Source organism: Loxodonta africana, chromosome 21 (assembly GCF_030014295.1).
Source record: "Loxodonta africana isolate mLoxAfr1 chromosome 21, mLoxAfr1.hap2, whole genome shotgun sequence".
Classification (NCBI taxonomy): domain Eukaryota; kingdom Metazoa; phylum Chordata; class Mammalia; order Proboscidea; family Elephantidae; genus Loxodonta; species Loxodonta africana.
In genome coordinates this window covers 23176827-23199695 of record NC_087362.1, presented here as the reverse complement: position 1 = coordinate 23199695, position 22869 = coordinate 23176827, and the positions used below count along the sequence as shown (strand labels likewise).

Genomic DNA, 22869 nt, shown 5'->3' with positions numbered 1-22869 from the left:
GGGTGCTCAGTTACCACCACTGACTGCTCTGACAGGGATCACAATAGAGGGTCCTGGACAGAGATGGAGAAAAATATAGAACAAAATTCTAACTCATAAAAAAAGACCAGACTTACTGGTCTGATAGAGACTGAAGAAACCCCAAGAGTATGGCCCCCGAACACCCTTTTAACTCAGTACTGAAGTCACTCCTGAGGTTCACCCTTTAGCCAAATATTAGGCAGGCCCCTAAGAACAAAACGAGGCTAAATGGGCACACCAGCCCAGGGGCAAGGACAAAAATGCAGGAGGGGACAGGAGATCTGGTAACAGGGAACCCAAGGTCGAGAAGGGAGAGTGTTGACATGTCGCAGGGTTGGTAACCAACAGCACAAAACGTGTATTAATTGTTTAATGAGAAACTAATTGGCTCTGTAAACCTTCATCTAAAGTATGAAAAAAAAAAAAAAAGATTTATAGCTTTGGAAACTCTACAGGGCAGTTCTACTCTGTCCTCCAGGGCTGCCGTGCGTGAGAATCGACTACTGGAAGTGGGTTTGGTTTTGGTTATCATGACTAAGGATCTCAAGTTTAACGAGAATTTGAATTTCAGAGGAAAGTAAAAACCAGACAATCTCCTTGTAGGCCTAAAAAAAAAAAAAAACACTATTTCCAGACAAAACCTGAGTGAGAAACTGAATACTGTTTTAGTGATAGAGCATATATGTTCTTTCAGTAGAAACAGGTTTTTGCTTTTATCTTTGGGGAGAAAAAGGTTATAGTGACATCTTCTGGCCACAATGGAGTACTACACAATTAATGTTTGAACATATAAGCCAAGTTCATCCTTAGAGGGGCAGAGGGCAGTATCCGCTTCTTCCAGATCAGTCAGGATCGTTTATTTCTATGAAATGGCTTGGCCTTGCTTCTACCTGCTATAGTAATGGGTCTTTAGCTTTCACTGAGAACTTCACTGAGTGAGTGAACTTGCAATGTGCCCTTAAAGAAAATTCACACAGTAACAGAGAAGAAAAATTTAAAACTCTGTAGAGCTCGGTTTTTCTGAGGAAATACTAATTTCTAACCTGGCTTCCAATCCTGGTTGTGTAGTGGTTAAGTGCTACGGCTGCTAACCAAAGGTTCAGCAGTTTGAATTCACCAGGTGCTCCTTGGAAACTCTATGGGGCAGTTCTATTCTATCCTATATAGAGTCACTATGAGTCGGAATTGACTTGACACAACATTTTTTTTTTTTTAAACCTGGCTTCAAATTTTTTAAAGATTTATTCTGAACTCAAATTGAAAGAGGGTCTTTAAGAAAGGAACACTTTTACACCAAGTAAAAAATACCTAAAGGAGTTCAATAAAATTCCATTGAGCCTTCAGAGTATGATACCTCCAACAATAAAGGAAAGCAGGTACTCATGCCTTGTAAGTCCTGTCTGGACCTTCTGATCTTACCTTCACAAGTTACAACCTGTATGCTTTTCAAGAGGAGCCCTGGTGGCACAGTGGGTTAAGGGCTCCGCTGCTAACCAAGAGGTCGGTGGTTCAAACCACCAGCCACTCCACAGGAGAAAGATGCAGCAGTCTGCTTCCCTAAAAGATTTACAGCCTTAGAAACCCTATGTGGCAGTTCTATTCTGTCCTACAGGATCACTATGAGTCAGAATTGATGGGATCCTTGAGACGAATAAACCAGCAGATACCAGAAAAATCTATATTTCACAAAGGAATGCATAGACACTATGTTCATAACAAATATAGATTTCAAATAAAAAATTAAGGCTGTACAAATTATCAGAAAAGCTTCAAGACATTGGAGGAAAAAAAAAAAAAAACAGTTGCCATTGTGTTGATTCTGACTCATGGAGACCCCGGGTGTTTCTGAGTAGAACCGCTCCAAACGGCTGTGAGCTTTCAGAGGGAGATCATCACAAGCCTTTCTTCCAAGACACCTCTGGGTGGATTCAAACCGCCAACCTTTAGGTTGGGAGCTGAGCACTTAACTGTTTGGGCCACTTAGGGACTCCCTTCGAGACGCTAAGGTGATTCAATTTTTAGTGGCCACATCACTCTCACAGAAATGACAGAATGTGTTGGATTATAAAACTGAACTTCACATTTTCTTTCTGCATCATTGCTGCCACTTAAGCAAGCCCCAGAAAAGTCGAGAAAGACGACGGAGCTTACCCGCAGAGTGTACCATTAGTGCAAGTCTTTTAAGATGCCTTGTGGATCGGTAGATCATGTTATAGCCTCGGTTTCGCACTTTGCTGTGGTGATACTGGATGTAGCGTTCGAGAAGTATATGTAGAATCCACAAAATGACTTTTCCAAGGATTATGACTGTCTGAACTTTCAATGGGTTAGTGTAGTTTCCTGGACACTTGTCCTCATGTGGATTAGGGTAAGAACAAAATACACCTGCTAAAAATGCTAATATAACATACACAACCTGGTGGAAAGAAAACAACAGGATCAATATTCAATATTTGGACTTAGAAAATAATAACCACCATTCCAGCACATACTCTCATGCCTCTTGTCTTTACCCTGCTTTTATAAAAAAAATTAGAAGCAGAGACCTTTCGCCATTTCTATGAACTTTTCTTATATAAAGATTTGCAGAAAATTTGGAAAACAGACAAAATCACAGGAAAAAAATCACCCATCTAACAAGGCATGATCACTTAATGCTACATGTAGTTTCCTGCCCATCTGTCTCTTATTAAAAAATGTAAAAAAGCTAATTTATCACCTCAAAAGAAACTAATACAATCATGGTTTAAGAAGGTGCCGGGCTACAACAGATGACTACCCTGACAGAGAACGTAACAGAGAACCCCTGAGGGAGCAGGACAGCAGTGGGATGCAGACCCCAAATTCTCATAAAAAGACCAGACTTAATGGTCTGACTGAGACTAGAAGGACCCCGGTGGTCATGGGCCACAGACCTTCTGTTGGCCCAGGACAGGAACCATTCCCAAAGCCAACTCTTCAGACAGGGATTGGACTGGACAATGGGGTGGAGAGGGACGCTGGGGAGGAGTGAGCTTCTTGGATCAGGTGGACACTTGAGACTATGTTGCCATCTCCTGCCTGGAGGGGAGATGAGGGGGTATAAGGGGTTAGAAGCTGGCAGAATGGACATGAGAAAGAGCGGAGGGAGGGAGCGGGCTGGGAGCAATTGGGAGTATGTAGCAAGGTGTATATAAGTTTTTACGTGAGAGATCGGATTTGTAAACTTTCACTTAAAGCACAATAAATTTTTTTTTTTTAAATTATGGTTTAAAAGATTTATTTCTAGTTTGCAGAGAACAAGAATAACAATACAACTAGCTTGACAAAAATGTAAAGGACTGGTGCCGGAATACAGGCCAACAGGCATTCTCATATATTGGTGACTGAACTGGGACTTGCTTTTGGAAAAATAATTTAGAAACATCTTGACCCAAAAATCCTACTTTAAGGACTCCTGCCATCAGAAGTAAAAGCACCAGTATGTACGATATATGGATACAAGTATTTTCTATGGTATCTTTCCCCCAAAAATCCCCAGTGCCGTCAAGTCAATCTTTACATTTGCAAAAAAACTGAAAACTTCCCATGTCTGTCCATCCATAGTGGCATGCTTAAAGAAATTATGATGTATTCACCCACATTATAGGATATTACGCAGCAAAAGAAAGAATGAATTAAATCTGTGTATTGGTCTGGATGGATGCCTGTGATATACCGAGACTGAATGGCAGAGCAGTGGTGTCGTTTCCAAAGTGTCGTTTCCACTCCAACAGCATAAGCATCACCTGAGAAACTGTTAAAAATTCAAATTCTCAGGCTCCACCCCAGACCTACTGAATCAGAAACTCTGAGGGAGGGCCCAACAATCTGTATTTAACCAGTCTGCCAGGTGAGTCTGATGTACAGTGAAGTTTGAGAACTGCCGCTATGGATAATAAATACACTATCATTTCGTTTCTATTTTTAGTAAATAAATGGGGGAAATCTCTCCATATATGCATGCTAATCTCTCCGTATATATTTGTATGAACTTAATGAAAGGCCTGAAGGAGATACAACAAACTGATCTCACTTATTAACTCAGGGAGAAAGGCTGAAGTAGCAAAAAGGGAAGATTATAATTTTATCTCTGTACATTTCTGTAACGTTTTACTTGTTACAAAAAGGAAGCATTATTCTATATTTAAAAAAGCAAATAAAGAAAAATTTTGAAAGCTATCATTAGCATCCGTTGCCTAGGTTCAACAGCAAACAATATCAGCACATAATAAACCTATTAAAAATAAAAGAGATTTGTCAAGAGCAGTAATAACTGCTATTATGAATTGAACTGTGTGTCCCCAAAATATGTGTTTGAATCCTAGCCCCGTGGATATAATCCTGTTCAGAAATAGGGTTTTCTTTGCTATGTTACAGGGTCGCTATGAGTCAGAATCAACTCAACAGTGATGGGAGGGTATATTTTAAACTTCATCACTTCTAAGTTATAAAAAAAAATCAGGTTGGACATGGAGGTACACATACACACACATACATGGGGGAAGACAAACGCCATGTGAGGACTGCCAAGGAGCCAAGGAACATTGGAGGATACCGACAAGGATGGAACTGACACAGTCAAGACCCTGATTCGGACTTTTAGCCTCCAGAACTGTAGGAAAATTAATTTCTGCTCTTTAAAGACACACACTTGTGGTATTTCTGTCACAGCACCACTAAGAAACCAAGACAGTTGTTATGGCACCTTAGGATGTATATCATAAAGCAAAAAGTTGCAATCTATTTCTCGTACTATAATATAGTATTGTTTTAGTTATCTAGTGCTGCTGTAACAGAAATACCACAAGTGGATGGCTTTAACAAAGAGAAGTTTATTTTCTCACAGTAAAGTAGGCTAAAAGTCCAAATTCAGGGTGTCAGCTCCAGGGGAAGGCTTTCTCTCTCTGTTGGCCTTCTCATCAATCTTCCCCCAGACTAGGAGCTTCTCTGCACAGGGACCCTGGGTCCAAAGGACACGCTCTGACCCTGGCACTGCTTTCTTGATGATAGGAGGTCCCCCTGTCTCACTCCTCCCTTCTCTCTTTTATATCTCAAGAGATTGCCTCAAGACACAATCCAGCCTTGAGAAGGAGTCCTGCCTCACTAACACAACTGCTGCGCATCCTCCCTCATTAATATCATAGAGGCAGGATTTACAACATAACAGGAAAATCACACAATACCGGGAATCATGGCCCAGCCAAACTGATACACACATTTTGGGGGAGACATAGTTCAAACCATGACAAGGATACACAGCGTTGGGAGAAAAAATGAAGATGTGACCAATCCGGGATGTATGAAGCTGCTTCCAGGCCTGAAGCTGACCACAGTCCTGACAAACAACCCGCTCCCTGAAATGACTATGTTGGCACTACAAATAGGAGGCCAGGGAACCTAATATCCTTGATGCGAGAAACGTAACACTTCAAGGAGCCAGATCCAGGCGATAACTTCGGACTTGAGGGAAGGACGGTGGTGTGACAAAGTCACATAAGCTCCTCTATATAATCTCTGGAGCTTGGGGCAGCAGCATGGACATCTACCCGTCCTGCTGCCCTAGGTCTTCGGCTTGTACGTAAATTTTCTCATAATAAATCTTAGACCGCTTATTCAACCTGGAGTGGTCTGCCCCTTTCTTTGGTCTGTTCCTATCTTCTGCATACAGGGGCTGCTTTCGGACTTCCCCCAGGGAACTCCCCCACCCACCACCTACAGTGTACGCTGAACCCAGCTGACCCATTTTATAAAAAAGTAGCACATAAAGACATTAGTTTTTCTTGTTCTTTAACACTTGTCTTAAAATTAGGGCAGGCAATCCCACGGAATCAAAGGCATTGATATACATGTGTGTGTTGTATATTCATAGAGTATATTACACAAATTAAAGAGTACGTCATACAAAAAGTAGAATAAAATCTGGGCTACCCTGTACATGGTGGCACCAAGAACTAAGTGACTCAGCTGAGATCCAGGGGTCAGGGAGCCACGGCAGAACCATGCCACAGCTAGTATATGGACCTCTTTCCTCAAGGAACTCATTTCTTAATTCCAGTCTCCCATGACTGCACCTCACTGGAGAAGAATCCCAACTGCATGGGAAGCTGGGGAACTTGTCTCATTGTGCAGTTATCTGCAGTACAGGCTGCCATGTTAGAAGGACGCTGGGGCAGTGGCTAAGCTAGTCAACCAACCACATCCCTGTCTGTATAAACACCGAAGGAGTGGTGAGAATTTGCCCTCTTTGATTTTTCACATTGCAGCAAAGAACAATTACAACCCCTAATGCTTAAGAATGCCATAATCGAAATAAGGAAATAATTAACAGATCTGGAGCAGAGCTGCTACAACAAGACCTTTCACACACGTTTTTAAAAATCCCCAGACATGTAATTTTATTTTCATACAAATATGGGCAAACGTATGTACTGATCTGTTGCAGCTCGACTTCTCTGCTTTATTTTCTGTCTGTGGATAAATTTCTATGCCAGCCTATAGAGATTAATCTGCACATCTTTTATATAACTGAAAAAGTAATACAAATGTCAAAAAAAATTCAAATAGTACAAGAAGTAAACAGTAAAATATGTTGGGTCACTTCCACCAAGACCCTCAGTCTTTCACCTCAGCAGCAACTAGTGTTGTAACAGGGTCTCGTGAATGCTTCTGGAAATATTCCATTATATACAGAAATACATGTGTATAATATGTATTTCCCTCGTCTTTTAAAAACTTTTAAAAATTCCAAGTAGGAATATACACACTGTTGTAAAGCTGGTTTTTTTTTTTTTTAACTCAACAGGGCCATCGGGAAGATTGTTCTTTTCTAATACATACACACCTACCCCATTTCTTTTTTAACAGCTGCATAACATTCCTTTATACAGATGGGACACATAAAGTGTCCTCTTGAGGTGGGTACACTGCAGTCTCTTGATAATACAGACAACATTGCTATCATCAACAATATCCTTATGCATACACAAATATATCTACAATAAATTCTTTGAAGTAGAGATAAAAGCAAAAGCATGAACACTTTAAACGTTGATAAGCCAAACCCACTGCCTTCGAGTCGATTCCAACTCATAGCGACACTATAGGACAGAGCAGAGCTGCCCCACAGAGTTTCCAAGGAGTGCCTGGCGGATTCGAACTGCCGACCTTTTGGTTAGCAGCCATAGCACTTAACCACTACGCCACCAGGGTTTCCTTAAATGTTGATAGGTAAAGCCAAATTGCCCTCTGAGGAGCTTATAGGTTTCTTTATGAACATCACCTTCCCCCCAGCCAACTTACATGTATTAATAAGAGAAGATTTGCTATGATGACCGTAGGAAGGGGATGGAATCTGGGTCTAAAATGAGCATGTAATGAGTGATGTGGGAGAAGCTGGGCATCCAGGAGCGGGTCATCTTCAATACTCTGGGTAAGATCCAAAGAACCCTAGGGTGCAGAAAGCAGGAGCAAGTTATAATCACCATGACCGGATTATGTTTCTAAGACAAATCTACTAAACTATAAAGCTTTAAAAACCATTACACAAGTTAGAGGCAAGAGAATCCATTTCCCACTTATAGCCAATTAAAAAAATAAATACCCTAAACCTCCAGATAATTCTATTGTACACAACTTGGTGAAACAACAAGCATTAAAACAGGTGGAGGACATCCTAATTCAATGCTCTTCTACGCCTCACCAACAAGGTAATCCATGATGAGATAAAGTCAGGTCATTTTAAAAAGCCCCCCAAAATAGATATTGATTTATTTTAAGTTATTTATATTTTTAATGAAATAATTACACACAGTTGTGATACTTAACCATGTCTCTGATGTTCCACAGAATTTTGAAAAGTTGGTAGAGGCTTTATTAAGAGTGCCTGACAAAAACTTCCAGTTATGATAGAGATATTTTGGAGTATTAATAGAAACACATCATGCTGACGTATCCTCAATGAGAGTTCAGTTTGTAGATAACAGATTCTCAATGAAAACAATTAGTTGTAATGTCCCTGAAGTGGCAGACAAAGCTTGACTAGTGTGGGTTGTAATCCCGAAATTTTAAAGGATGAATTTTGTTTCTGGAATATTTTGGTGATGTCATGTTTTTCACTAATGGAATGGATGCTGAATCATTGTTTGTTGGTAGTTTTTTATCATCTGAAAAAATGGGGTGCCAACTGCAAGCGGGCCATATTGGTCCTATGTTCTACGAAGCACATCATCCACGTGGTACATATCGGTCCCATGGCCCAGGAAGTGCATAACAAACCGTTTTTAGGGAGGCAAGCACTTTATAAATGTTGTCATCAGGGAGGTGAGTAATGCAAGTGGGCCGTATCACTCCCGTGTTCCATGAAGCACATCACACACATGATACATATTGGTCCCATAGCCCAGGAAGTGCATCACAGTTTTCACCCCCAATATAACTCATTTATGTGAATATTTCCGAATGCTGGTAACCGTACCTTCCCAGTAACACCAAGGAAATAGTAAACATACTTGCAAGGCTTATCTTGCTGTAGAGAAGCCAAAAGACACAAAAGTTTCACACAATCACTCCTCCGGGAAGCATCCCCTCTTACAAATGGCTCTCAACACTCAAATGTGGTGCAGACCAACTTCTTGTTTTTTAGGCAGTTGTACCAGTATCGGCCATGATGCCAGAATGTACTAACGTGGTTCAAATACCTGCCAGTAAATTTCTAGGGGTGGAAAATGTGAGTAGTAGTTACATCTACAGTATGCACAAAAAGGTATTGTCTTAATAGGAACACTACTTCCAGGCCTCTGCTACACACAACGAGCCATAACAATCTCTCAGTCTTGGACCTTTACTGAATACCACTATGTATAAAAGGAGCCCTGGTGACATAATGGTTAAGTGCTTGGCTGCTAACCAAAAGGTCAGCAGTTCGAGCCCACGAGCCACTCCAAGGGAGAAAAGATCTGGTGGTTTGCTCCCACAAAGATTATAGCCTAGGAAACCCTACCCTGTCCTATAGGGTTGCTATGAGTTGGAATCAACTAGACAGCACACAACAATAAGACTATGTATAAAGCACTATGCCCAAGATAAAAGAATACAAGATGTAGACCCTATCCAAAAGGAGATTACCTTTTCACTTAGGAGGTTAGAGATAAAGGCATGAAGGACTAACAACAACCCAAGAATGTACAATAGAATATGATGCATGGAATACTATGGAGAAGTACAAAATAAATTAGCAAATGAACAGCACAAATGATGGAAGAAAGTTAGAAGGTTGGATACCTGCACTGGACTGAGGTGGAAATGAAAACTTCATCTCGAGAGGGAAAGCTTGAGCAGAGGATTTGGGTAGAGAGGATAAGGGCTCTTTTCTTTGGAAAGGGTAGGGTGGGACAAATAGAGTAAGGGATGGCTGTTCGCACAAGGATTACAATAATCTGGGCATGATCCACATCTGGGGTGGGTTCTTCAATTTCCAATCTCAGACATTCAGCACTGCTCTACAACTCTATACTTAGTGCCTAGATAACCCAAAATCAAACCAGTTGCTGTGGAGTTGATTCCAACTCGTGAAGACCCCATGTGTGCAGAGTAGAACTGCTCCATAGGGTTTTCAAGCCTATAACCTTTCAGAAGCAGATCACCAGACCTTTCTTCAAAGGGGCCTCTGGGTGGTTTCAGTCAACCTTTTGGTTAATTGTCAAGCGCTTAACTGTTTGCACCACCCAGGGACTACAATCCCTAGATAGTTTCCTAACTAGTATGCCTTCTCACACCACAGTATTATTATTTCTGTTTTCCTCAAGAATCTTCTGCCTCTAGCTCTCTCTCAGTCAGCAGATGTGCCAGTCTCCATACCTCTTCCTGTAGCTCATGTCTGTGCACCCTTCCAGGCCCAGCTGAGGTCAGCTAGCTTTCCTGGGAACTTCAGATCTAGATCATACCCACAAAAGCAGGGACAGAAGCAGTAAGTACAAACTGAGGACGATAGGTACCATGCGTTCCAAAGCATTCTGTGCTCACCTCCTCTGTCTCCGGGTGTCCTTGGGTGGTTTTCTTACTAGTGGGGTATCTGTCTTCCCAGCTAGAGCTCATTAGACCCACTAGCTACCCATCTCTTGCCTTCGTAATCCTAGCACCCAACAGTGTCTCATGATCAACACTCAGTGAACACTTGTTGAAAGAATGGATGTCCCAAACCTGTCCTTCCAATGTCCCCTAACTCGGTTACGGGCATCACCAAAGACTTGGGCTAAAATCTGAGAATCATCTCTGACCAGAGGCAGTAAGCACTGTAGTCCAGGGCCACGCCAAAGACAAAAAGCTGGTTCAAAGACAAGATCTACTGCTTACTAGCTGTGGGCAAGTTACTTTACCTCTCTGTACCTCAGTTTCCTCATATAACAAAGAGGAAGAATAATAGCACCTGCTTCATAGCTTTGCTGGGAAGATTCAATGAGTTAATCAGAACAGTACCGCGCGTTGTGAGAAGGCAAACTAATCAGAAAACTATCTAGGCATTGAATAGCAAGAGTTGCGGAGCAGCACCAAATACCTGAGACTGGAAATTGAGGGACCCACCCCAGATCTGGATCACGCCCAGATTATTGCGTTTATCTTTGTAATCCTTACCTCTGCCACAGCCTGCAAACTCTACGGCAGTAAGCTGAGGCAATCGTAGAGCTCATCTGTTTGTTTCTGATCTCTGAGATCACTGACCTTCGTTAGCTGAAGTCCAACATCTTTACAACTTGATTCATACATTTTGTGTGTTCTTTGGTGGTTTCAGGCAGCAACCATCTTGGCCAGGGGTGGAAGTCCCTCTTCTACATCTCTAAAACAACTTCCAATACTAAGCATAAGTGTTTCTATTTTAAAACTCCTATAAAAAGTACCTCACCCAGACGCCGTCAAGTCAGTTCCAACTCATGGGGACCCTGTGTGTGTCAGGCTAGAAGAGGGTTCCACAGCATTTTCAAGGGCTGGTTTTTCTAGGCTAGATCACCAGGCCTTTCTTCTGAGAAGTCCCTGGGTGGACTCAAAGTGCTAACCAGAAGGATGCCAAGTGTGTTGACCATTTGCACCACCCAGGCATCCTATAAAATTCACTGCCCCTATTATTCTTTTGGAATATTTCATATGCTGTCTTGTATTGTTTTCTTTTTTCTGGGTACCTCTTTAGCTCTTCCTGACTACACTGAAGGGTATGAAGACCATAGTATGGTTTTCTCTCTGTCATTTATTAGATGTTCAGTAAAGAAAATGTATGTGCTGGACATATCAAATATACAGTTATATAGATCCTATAAGAAATATCTAGCATAACCATGGAAATGGCACTCAGTCATTCTCTGTAACTTATCACCTGCAAGTGAAAGCTGAGAGGAAGAGGACTCCTGAATGCAGAAGTATTCTTCATGGCACTATTAATAACTACACTGTCACCTGCAGAAGACATCTGTTGTTTTTGCCCACATGGTATCTCTTCCCTCTTCTTTTATGACAAACTTCTATTTGCTTTGGGGACCTACCCATCTACCTCTGCATTGTCTCCCTGGGAACATTCTTCAATACACTTCACTCTTCTCTGGCCTACATATGGTCATGGAACCAGAGAGGATTGTGCCAATTGAACTCCTGTGAGCAACAAAGCAAAGAGAGACCATGGCTGAGGAGGATTAATTTTAGGACCAAAAGACCAAACCCAACCTGTTGCCACTGAGTAGATTCCCAATCACAGTGAGCCGACAGGACAGAGCAGAACTGCCCCATAGAGTTTCCAAGGCTGTAATCTTTACGGAAGCAGACTGCCACATCTTTCTTCTGTGGAACAGCTGGCGTGTTCAAACTGCAAACCTTTCGGTTAGCAGCCGAGTGCTTAACCACTGTGCCACCAGGACTCCTTAATTTTAGGACAGAACCCTGAAAAAAAAAACCTTTCGTCGCCTAGACCTTGTGAGCTACCCTGGTTTAGGTCCTTTCAGAGGTCTAGTTGTTAATCTACCCTGTAATCTTTAACATGTATTCCTTTCTTCCTTAAACTAGCCAGAACTGGTCCCACTGCTTGCAAATAACAAACCGTAATTAAAAGTCTTTGGCTCTTTTAACTCATTTATGTGTCTGGGCCTACTACATGGCTCAGAATTTTTAGATTTTTACTGAATGCTAGAAATCACATCTATAAAATACGAAAGCAGTCAACTTGCTCAGATCCAAAGTTATTTAGCTACATAATTGTTGGTGAAATATTAATCTCCAATGGTTTGATGAAACAGATTTCTAGGGTTAGTCATTATAAAGTTAAAAGTTACAGATCCAAGAATTCTTGGACATCTTTGCACCAAGAAGCACTTACTGCCTCCTTTTTTCAAAAAACTCTCTCATTTTCCTCTTATTCATTTTTTCCATAAATTTTTAGCTCTTGAATCTCACCCTTAAATACTCAAATATATCGGATTTTAAAAATATACATCTGTGAATCTCAAATCTACTTCAAGGTCTTACAGTTAATTTTCCATTCTCTCAAGTGAAAAAAAAAGACATTTTTAGTCTTACCGTTAGAAATTGTTCAGTTTTTATTTGCTCAAGATGATTTCGCTATAGTCAATATTTCACAAGAATATAAGGTCTTGCAGGCTGGAATCATGTTTTCTGCTTGTCTCATTCAGGGATGGAGTCACAGTAGTATTCCTATTAATTTATTAATCCAAAGTGCCTTAATGTAACCGTCATCTTTACATTTCTCAACGGCAAGTATTATTGTTACCGGCCAACGGGCACAAATACGTGCACCTCCTTAATAATATCTTAATACAGTTAAGCAAAGAAAAAAGATTTTTGCAATTGTGTATGACCCTGTATTATAAAAAACTACTGGGTTTTTCAGTTATCTGGTTTGGATTCTTCTAAGTAAGGAGATTTTTGTAATCTTTTTACTCCTACCATACCTAGATTCAAAATAGCACATGACACTGTTTTTCTCCAGTGTGGGCGTTTACAGTGACAGGTCTGCCCGCGGGGACGCTGGCGTCCGGCCCGCGCCTAGCAGCCGCTTCAGGTCCACAGTTTTCCGGAGCCCGGGCTGGGGACCAGGCAGGAAAGGGAGATTCGCCCCCCGCGCATCCGGGGGCCCAAAGACGCGCCCCAAAGCAGGACTGTCAGGTCAGACGCCCTATCACGTGAAGCGCCCAGTTCCGGAATCACAGACGCGCGCGCACGTGGGCTGGCACCGGCCTGGGGTCTCCAGGTTCCCGAACCCACCGCCCGGAAGCCAACCCCGGCGTCCACCCGGAGAAGCCGTGAGCGGCGCGGGCTGCGCACCCCTCGGGGTGGCCTGGCGGCTTCCCACCCAACGCAGCGCCCCAGCCTGGCCGCGGGCGCGGGCAGCGCCCCTCCAGCCGTGACGCCCTGGTTGTGGTAGCTTCCCCCGCAGTCCCCGCCCCGCGCGCCCCAGCACAGGAGGAAGGGGATTCCCGGGGACGGCCGCTCGCCACTTTCGTGCACTCACGTCCTCCGTCCTGCCTGCCACCGCCATTTCCGGACGCCCGAGGCCGAAGCCCGGGCCCCGAGGGCCGCTCCACCTGCGCCGGGCGGAGGAAGGTCGCCGCTCTCAGGGACCTGTCGGCCCCGCCCCAGACACACCCCCTTTGCCCCGCCCCGTCTCCAGGGGCGTCCGGGCCCCACCTCCTCACTCCCTATTGGATGAGGGCGGGAGATGGGCGTACCCGTCCCGCCCCGAAGGCCGGAGCTGTAGGCCGGAACCAACGCCCGGATGGCCTCGGTTCCTGGGGTTTCTGGCGACTTCCCCTCCTGTCGGCTGCTCGCCGGAGATCGGGGAGTTAAGGGCACTGAAGGATGCGTCCCTAGTTCAAGAATTTAACTCTTTTCAGCCGCCACTTGCCTCATTCTAAAAGGTTACATTTTTTGGTCTTAGTTTTTGTTTGCAAGCAGAGATCCATTCGTAGGTGGAACCAGCAGTAGAATCCCAGGAATCCCATTTACTTCCTGAAAGGCCGCCAGTAGGGAACTAGCAGAATAAAGATTCTACCTTCCATAACATATTTACGGGTTTCACCGATGGAAAATGAAGGAGTTCGGAATTTTTAGTGCTTTCGTTTATTTTTAAATGGAATTTTAAAAAAGAAAACTTTGGTATTTCTGATAATACACGATCGTTATAAAAATGTAAGCAAATAAGGAAAGTAATATTTTCCGTTAATACCACCTCCCCCACCCCAGAGATAACCCCCATGCCAGCTGGGGTATATACACTTGCATAGTTTTTAATACTTGTGTGTACATTATGTGTAGTGTGATCCTGTTTATGCCATTGTTGAAATAAACCCATTCAAATCTTAGCGAAGAAAAAGATGGAGTAATAAGACTCTGTGACCTTTAAAGTCTCATAATCCTGAGATTCTGTGAATTATTTCTGAAGAGCGTATTCTAGACACGTATTTCCCATCAACATTTAATTTTGAAAAATTTCCGACCAACAAATACTGAAAGACTAGTACAATGAACACCCATATACCCCTCACATTGATTCGCTAGTTGTGAACAGTATGCTGTATTTGCTGTGTGTGTGTGTTCACACACATTTTAACAGAACCATTATTTTATTTATTTGGAAGTTGAGGACATTATGAAGCTTTATTCCCAGATGAAGTTTTAGCATTATTGCATAAAAATTTGGGTATTTTTCCTATGTATCATGATGTCATTATCATACCTAAGAAAATTAACAGCAATTTCATATTTATTAATAAACAATCCATGGTAAAATTTTCCAAATTTTTCCCAGAATGTCTTCTTTAGCTGCTTGTCTTTTCATTATTATGTCCACACGTGCATTTTAATGGATATCGTGTACTGGTTAAAACCAGAGCTCTGGAGTTAGTCACAGAGATTTGAATTCTGTGTCTTTCTAAGGATGTGGACTTGGGCACTTTACGCTAAGACCCAGCTTCCTCATCTGTAAAACTGAAACAGTTAATAGTTCCAATTCATGGAAATTTTTGGTTGAATAATACCTGCAATGCTCTGAGCACAGTGTTTTCCCTGCTACCAACCAACCCACTGACCTATGAGTCCATTCTGACTCATAGCGACCCGATAGGGCAGAGTAGAACTGCTCCATAGAGTTTCCAAGGAGTGCCTGGTGGATTCCAACTGCTGACCTTTTGGTTAATAGCCATAGCACTTAACCACTATGCCACCAGGGTTTCTTCAGTGCTCAGCAAATACTGCTTTTTTAAATGAAGTTTGTTGAGATACGGGTAGTTCTCAACCTATTCCAGTTCCGAGGAACCACGCTTAGGACCATCTGTTTTTTCGTTGTTGTTTGTACATCCTAACTTCAGGATGTACTACCTACAATGTTGCAGCACATAACTTGTTGATGTTATCATTCTTAGATGTTCACTCGCAGAGGTTCAATGTTATGATTTATTGTTCAAAACACTGCCAGTAGAAGGCTATGGCAATAATGATGAAAACTAAAAAAAAAAAAAGTATTCGACTTACGTCAGAACCAGCTTCTGCAGAGTCGTTGGAACAGAACTCCATCGTAAGTCAAGCACTACTTGTATTATTAACAACTAGTCACTGTTTTAATAATGCACTAAAAATATTACATTATTCAAATGGTTCAGCAAATTCTTTTTCCAGAGGTTAACATTTTTCAAAATAAAAATGGGGGTAAAGCTGATGGTGTCCTTGATAGGCTACATGACTTGCTTACAGTTAATGGTAGGAATAATCTGTGATCACCCAGTATAAACCAGAAGTGAGCTATGGTGTCAGGAAATGGAATTCTGAACTTTGCAAGGTTCAATAGGAGGGCAAAAAGCATTGACAATAATATAAAGATTTTGAAAGGGCTGGTGGGGTCAGTGAGTTTCAGGGTAGATCATATGCTTCAGTTTGACACCTTGGTTTCCAGGAAACAGGGTGAGTGAAAGAAAAGGATGCTTTCTGGAAAGACAAGGGAGACTCTAGAAAGAAGAAGGGGAACAGATTCACCCTCGTCTCACCACTTTGCTTGTTGTTGTTGCTAGGTGCCCGTTGAGTCGGCTGTGACTCAAAGCAACCTTATGTATAACAGAATGAAATGTTGCCTGGTCCCGCACCATCCTTACAATTGTTGCTATGTTTGAGACCATTGTTGCAGTTACTGTGTCAGTTCATCTCCTTGAGAGTCTTCCTCCTTTTTCCTGACCCTCTACTTTACCTAGCATGAAGTCCTTCTCCAGGGATTGGTCTTTCCTGATAATATGTCCAAAATAAGTGAGACAAAGTTTTGCCATCCTAGCTTCTAAGGAGAATTCTGGCTGTACTTCTTCCAAGACAGATTTGTTCATTCTTCTGGCAATCCACGTAAATTCAATATTCTTCACCAACTCCGTAATTCGTGTCTGTCAATTCTTCTTCAGTCTTCCTTTTTCATTGTCCAGCTTTCTCCATGTTTACCATAACAAGGTCAAAAGTTAGAATTAAAGGGATATAAAATTGCCAGCTAAAAGTCATTGATATTCATTCTCAAGGAACATAAGCAAAAATAACAGGTTAACTACAAGAATATGGTTCTGTGGAATTCTCAGAAATGTACCCCCTAAAGTGTGTTTTTGGATAGTGGGGCAGAAGGGAAGATTACTGCTTATGGAGTACTGAGTTTCAGTTTACAGTGATGGAAAAATTGCATTGATTAAGGGTAGGATAGCACAGCTGATTATTGTTTAATTGTTGTCAATAAGTTGTAAACCTGTAAAATGTTGAACTGTCAAAAGTAGTGTGATAGCTATAACAATGACAAAAAAAAAAAAAAGAGTAGTTGCTGAGGCTGCTTATGTACAACCAAACACCTTATGCAATTTGATTTCTTGGTTTGGAGGTTTAGGGTTATGGTTTTGTGGAACATCTCAATTAATTGGCCTAATAACATGCTTAGTGCTTCTGCTCTACAGCCTAGTTTGTTGCATAGTGCCAGGGGCCTTAAAAGCTTGCAAGTGGTCATCCAGGACACAATGATTGATCTCTGTTTGCCTGGAGCAACAGAGGAAGAAGGAAAGTTGGGAATAGGAGAAGAAAAGGAATGTGTGGCTAATTGCCTCCGTGAACAACTGCCTCCTTTGCCATGAGACTAGAAGAACTGAATGGTGCCCAGCTACCATTACTGAAGATTTTAATCAAAGATTCTATAGAAGAATCCTGATCAAAAGGGGAAAAATGCAAAACAGAATTTCAAATTTTCATGGAATCCAGATTTCCTGGAGCCATAGACGCTGGATGAACCCCCAAAACTTTTACCCTAAGATAACCTTTAAACCTTAAACCAAAATTATCCCTTGAAGTCTTCTTAAAACCAAACAATGCACTTTGAAGATCTATCTATATGGGATCAAACTGACAACAACAATTGAAAGATTAGAAGGGAACCTTAGGGGGCAGTGAGTTTACATTAATGAGGAGGAACAACTCAGGAGGGTGAGAATGGTTGCACAACTTGAAGAATATACTCAGTGTCATTGAATTGCACATGTAGAAGCTCGAATTTGGTGCATGTTTTTTCTGGGCATATTCACAACAACAACAACACATTTTTTTTACAAAGGTATTTTTGTAGAAATTCAGACACAGATGATATGTATCAGGAATTAAAACTTCAACCTCAGTAGGAAATATTAAAATTATATGTCCATAATAATATTTTAGTGATTTTCAAAGCAATTTAGGTAAGCATAGCCCTGTAATGAAATTATATTTGTAAATGTTTGATATTTCTTTTTTGCATAATTAAAAGCTTTTCGGTCAAGATTCCTGAATCTTGTTTACATATGAGGAGTAAGGGATGAATTGGAGAACTTTTTTTTCTACCAAATGGTTCTCCATGAGATTTCAGTTTAAAGCTCTATCTTTCCTGCAAGTGCTGTTACCATCAACATTGTTCCAAGCACAGTGCTTAGTTCTGATCACAGATATTAAAATGCTAATAGTATCTCACTGATTTTTCCCAACATCAAAATGAAATATATCCTTAATTCACTATAGTTTCCATTATCTAGCCTACCACACCTAGTATCATTTACTGTGCAAACAACAGTGCTTAATTCCTTATTTATTTGAAAGAGGGATTTCTTCTGCTACTCATTGATTTCAACTTGCCTTTTTAATCAAATTTTAGATTGACCTGAGCCTACAGTTCTCTGAAGCTTTACTGCAGCTTTGTCAAGAACGCACATATCCCAAATACTGGCTTTGGGTAATGCCAAGTCCGGTAGCCAAGTCTCTCTTAGACATCCAGAAAGATGGTATTGAAATTTTCCCTATCAGTGAACAGATAAAAAAAGTTAAGGCAACAGTTACTTCAGTGTATCGAATTATTCTTGGTTCATGTACTTTTTCTAAGAAGGAAGAAATTTAAGAATATTGTGAACAATTAGAAATATTCCAAAGGTTCCATTTATTTCTTCCATAAATATCTATGTCTTTCAGATACAAAAAAATCCAGTTGTAACCAAGCATTTCAAATTTGAGCGAAAAAGGTCTATTAGAGGTCCTCAGGTCCCTATGACACTTTGGACTCATTATCCAACACCTCTTCATGCGTTATTGGCTTATATCCTCCAAAATTCTTGTGCTTTCAAATTCTGACATTTAAAAATATCTTGGTTTCACTGACTAATTCAAGAGTGGGAGAACAAATTATGGTAAAATTTCTAAAAATAAATATGTGAAATTTAAGACCAAAAACAAATTGTCTGTGAAAGTTCTTAAGAAACACGATATAGAAACTCAGGATGAAAATCAGTTTGTAACCTTTATGAAAATCAAGGCCACAATTTAGTTATCAAGGAGCTGATCTCACCCGACCTGTACTCACTCCTGATTCTACTCTAATGCTAAGTACCAGGCTCTGGATCCAGCCAAATCAACATACAGCATTTTCATGGGAGGATGTCCCTACTTCAGAAATAAATGGAAAATGGGGCATTAAGCTTTATGCAGTTATGTCTCTTCTAATTAAGTTCTAGACACTGGAGAAGTAACTTTTTTTTTCTTTTAGAATAATATTCATAATTCTGTGTGCTAAGATCTAAAGTACATTTGAAAGCATTCCCAATAATGTATAAAATAATTATCTTGACTTTCCGATGTAAGAAAAGCTTGTAACTTCAGAATCTATAAACACAGCTACTCGGAGTGTTAAAGAATTCTTTAAGGAGGAGAAAAAACAGGAGGCAAAAGAAATTAATATGCAACATTTGTACATGAGTGTGTTTTTGCTACCTCTCTCCAAGAAGGATTCTAGGTGCAGTGTTTCTGTGGTCGTAGCAATTTACAAAGCACTTAACGGATTTTAAAGTAACAGTTCTCTTTTGCTTTTTATGATAATTCTCGGAGGTGGGGTTAAGCAATATTATTACTTGCATATTACAGCTGAAAAAAACTGGTAAGAGAATTTAAATAAGTTGCTCAAGGCCAAAACCAAAAACCAAACACACTGCCATCGAGTCGATTCCTACTCATAGGGACCCTATAGACTACACCATAGAGTTTCCAAAAGGCACAAAGCGGATTTGAACTGCCGACCTCTTGGTTAGCAGCCATCACACTTAACCATTTCACCACCAGGGCCACCTGCTACTAATTGGGAAAGCTGGAGTTTGACTTCATATTCGGTGCTCACTCCATTCATTCATCAGTAAATATTTACTGAAGTTATCCAACGGGAGACACTGCGTAGGCACTGTGGGAAACTAAAAAAATCAGTAAGATAAGTCCTAGTTCCTTGTTTCTATTCCTTGCCTCCTAGCCACTCTTTGTGAACCCAGATCTCAGATTTGCCCTCAGACACATTTCTTTAGGAGCAGCTCCTAAATGGACTGAGTAAAAAGAGTAGATTACACTAAATAATTTCCATCAGACCTCAGCTCTTTCCCAATTATACTCCAACACCGTGTTCTGGTCCCCAGTATCAGCTCAGTTCTCTGGTATCTGCTGTTAGCCATTTCCCATTTTCAGTGTTAAAAAAAATTTTTTTTTTTTTTTTTTTCTCAGAGCTGATAGGATTCCTGCATATTCTAACGTGTAATTGGAGGTAGGGCCGGAGAAAAATTAGAAATTTTGTTGGAGAATGAGGAAATAATCATGGATGAGGTGGCAACTGAGTTGGATTTCACAATCAACGATAAGTAGAAAGAAGCCTTCTTTACAGAAATAGAAAATCCAATCCTCAACTTTATATGGAATGGCAAGAGGCCCCAAAGAGGCCCCAAACAGCTAAAGCAATGTTGAAAGAAAAGAAAGTAGGAGGACTCACACTTTCTGATTTTAAAACATACCCAAAACAGCCTGGTACTGGGATAACAATAGACACATAGACCAACGGAACAGAATTGAGAGTCCAGAAAAAAACTTACACACTATGGTGAACTGATTTTTGACAAGGGTGCTAAACCCATCTGATAAGAAAGAAAAGTCTCTTGAGTTAACGGTGCTGGGAAAACTGGATTTCCACATGGAGAAAAATGAAACGGAATCCATGCCTCATACCGCACACAAAAACAAATTCAAAATGGGTTAAGGACCTAAATGTGCAAACTAAAACCATAAAATTCTTAGAAGAACAAGCAGGGGCAGTGCTGTCAGGCCTAGGCTTCAACTATGGATTAGCTCATATAATAAAAAAAGCACAAATGGTAAAAGACAAAATAAATAAATTGAACCTCAAAAAAATTAAAAACTTTTGTTCATCAAAAGACTTTACCAAAAAAAGTGAAAAGACAAGCTACAGACTGAGAGAATATCATCAGAAACCATATATCTGACAAGAATCTAATAACCAAAATATGTATAAAATTTTGACAATTTAATAACAAAAATAAAATAACCCAATCATAAAATGGGCAAAGGACTTGAATAGACATTTCACCAAAGAGGACATTCAGATGGCCACCAAGCACATGACAAGATATTTAGTGTCATTAGCTGTCAGAGGATGGCTAATCAAAACCACAATGAATAATAAGGGAGATTCACCCTCTTAAAGTGTACTCCTGCTTCTGAGTCTGAGTCTTTATCCATGTAGTCTCCTAGGAGTCAAAGGGCCCTTGTTCCTCTTCAGCTTGAGCTTTGTATTTCTTTCATAAGTACGTACTAGTTGATACATTTTTTAATTAATGATGTTGGGAAAACTGGTGAGCCATTTGGAAAAAAAAAAAAAAAAAGCTGGATCACTCCCCCATTCCTTAAACCAAAATAAATTTCTAGTGGTTCAAGATATAAACATAAAAAGTGAATCAACAAAGTTATAGAAAAAAAAATTAGTCTTACAGTAAAGAAAGACTTTGCATGCACAACTCAAAACCCAGAAACAATAAACAAAATGTTTAATAAATTTTACTACATAAAAAGGTTGAAACTTCTCCACAGAACAAAAAGATAACACAAGGTTAAACATTAATAACAAATGCCAAATAACCGAAAGCAGCCTATCCAGTATTTGGAAAATGGCTAAATAAACTCGATATGCATTCCTAGAATACTACTCAATAGTTTTAAAAAATGAAGTAGATATATACACATTGGCAAAAAAAGGAAAGGCTCTATAATTAGGTATGTCATAAAAGCAGGATACAAAATGGTAGGGATGCTATATTCCATTCATGAAAAAAGAACATTCACATCATGCAAAACCCAAATATTTTTATATGCAAATATATGCTATAAGAAGCTGAAAAGTCTGGAATACACACCAAACTGCTTGCTGCGTAATCATGAATCACTGTAACTCATATAACTAAGAACTATACACAAAAAGCACCTTATTATACAAAAACACCTTAAAGCAGTGTTTTTTTTTTTTAAAAAAAGCCCCAAAGAAAAATGGACAAATTATGTGAGCAAGTAATCACAGAAACAGAAATGTAAATAGCATTAAAAAATACATTCAATTTCACTCATAATTTTAAAAACGTAAATTAAAACCACAAAAGCTACCATTTTACTTATCAAATTCACACAGGTTACAAGTACTGATGAGAGTGTGGGAAACATTCATATACTATTAACAGCAGGGTGAGTCAGTGCAAAATTCTGAGGACAATTTGGCCCAGCCAAGCCTATCAAATCAACATTTATCAATGTTGTAAATATTTCTCCTTTAACTCTAGGAATTTTTTCTGCAGCTATATCAGAAAAAGTACAAACGATATATGTTTACAGACATTTGATGCCACATTGTTTCCCAGATCTCCTCTTTATTAAAAACAGTCATCATCTAAACATCCATCAATAAGGGATTAAATAAAATATTGTTATCAATGAAACTTGCCATTAAAAAGCATAGAGGTTAGATCTATATGCATTGCTCTTTATGCACTGGAGAAGTATATGCCAAAACTAAACGTGTTTCTGTCAAGTCGATTCCAACTCGTGGTTACCCTAGAGGACAGAGTAGAACTGCCCTTCAGGGTTTCCAAGGAGCAGCTGGTGGATCTGAACAGCTAGTCTTTTGGTTAGCAGCCATAGCTCTTAACCACTGAGTCAAGTTTAAAGCGGGGATTAAGAGTTAAAAGGTCAAAAAGAAGACAAAAGCCCTTCTATCTATTTGGATCCCAGTTCACAATAATCTTTTTCTGTCTGACATCCAAGAATAATTATTTCCTGTAATCACTAAGCGTTTCCTTGTTACATTTTATCCTGTAAACTAAACTTCAGACCCTCTGAGATGCGATCCATCACACACAGACCAGCACTGAACACACAAAACATGGTGGTTGAATTGAACATAATCAAAGAGAAATGAGGGGGGAAGGATATAAAAATAAG

General features: G+C 40.3%; 1 protein-coding gene across 3 annotated transcripts in view; it reads right to left on the bottom strand.

Moving 5' to 3' along the window:
• TMEM192 (transmembrane protein 192) overlaps positions 1-13677 on the bottom strand; it is a 35063-nt gene extending 21386 nt beyond the window's left edge. The window contains exons 1-4 of one of the 3 annotated variants that reach the window (XM_064273598.1): positions 13547-13662; positions 11749-12729; positions 7342-7488; positions 2173-2437 (exon numbers count right to left, since the gene is read on the bottom strand). In XM_064273598.1, the coding sequence (XP_064129668.1) occupies positions 2173-2437; positions 7342-7488; positions 11749-11811 (475 nt within the window). In that variant the 5' untranslated portion in view covers positions 11812-12729; positions 13547-13662. The other 2 variants (XM_003415839.4, XM_023554961.2) reach the window with 2 other exon arrangements.
• Positions 13678-22869: the final 9192 nt, after the last annotated feature.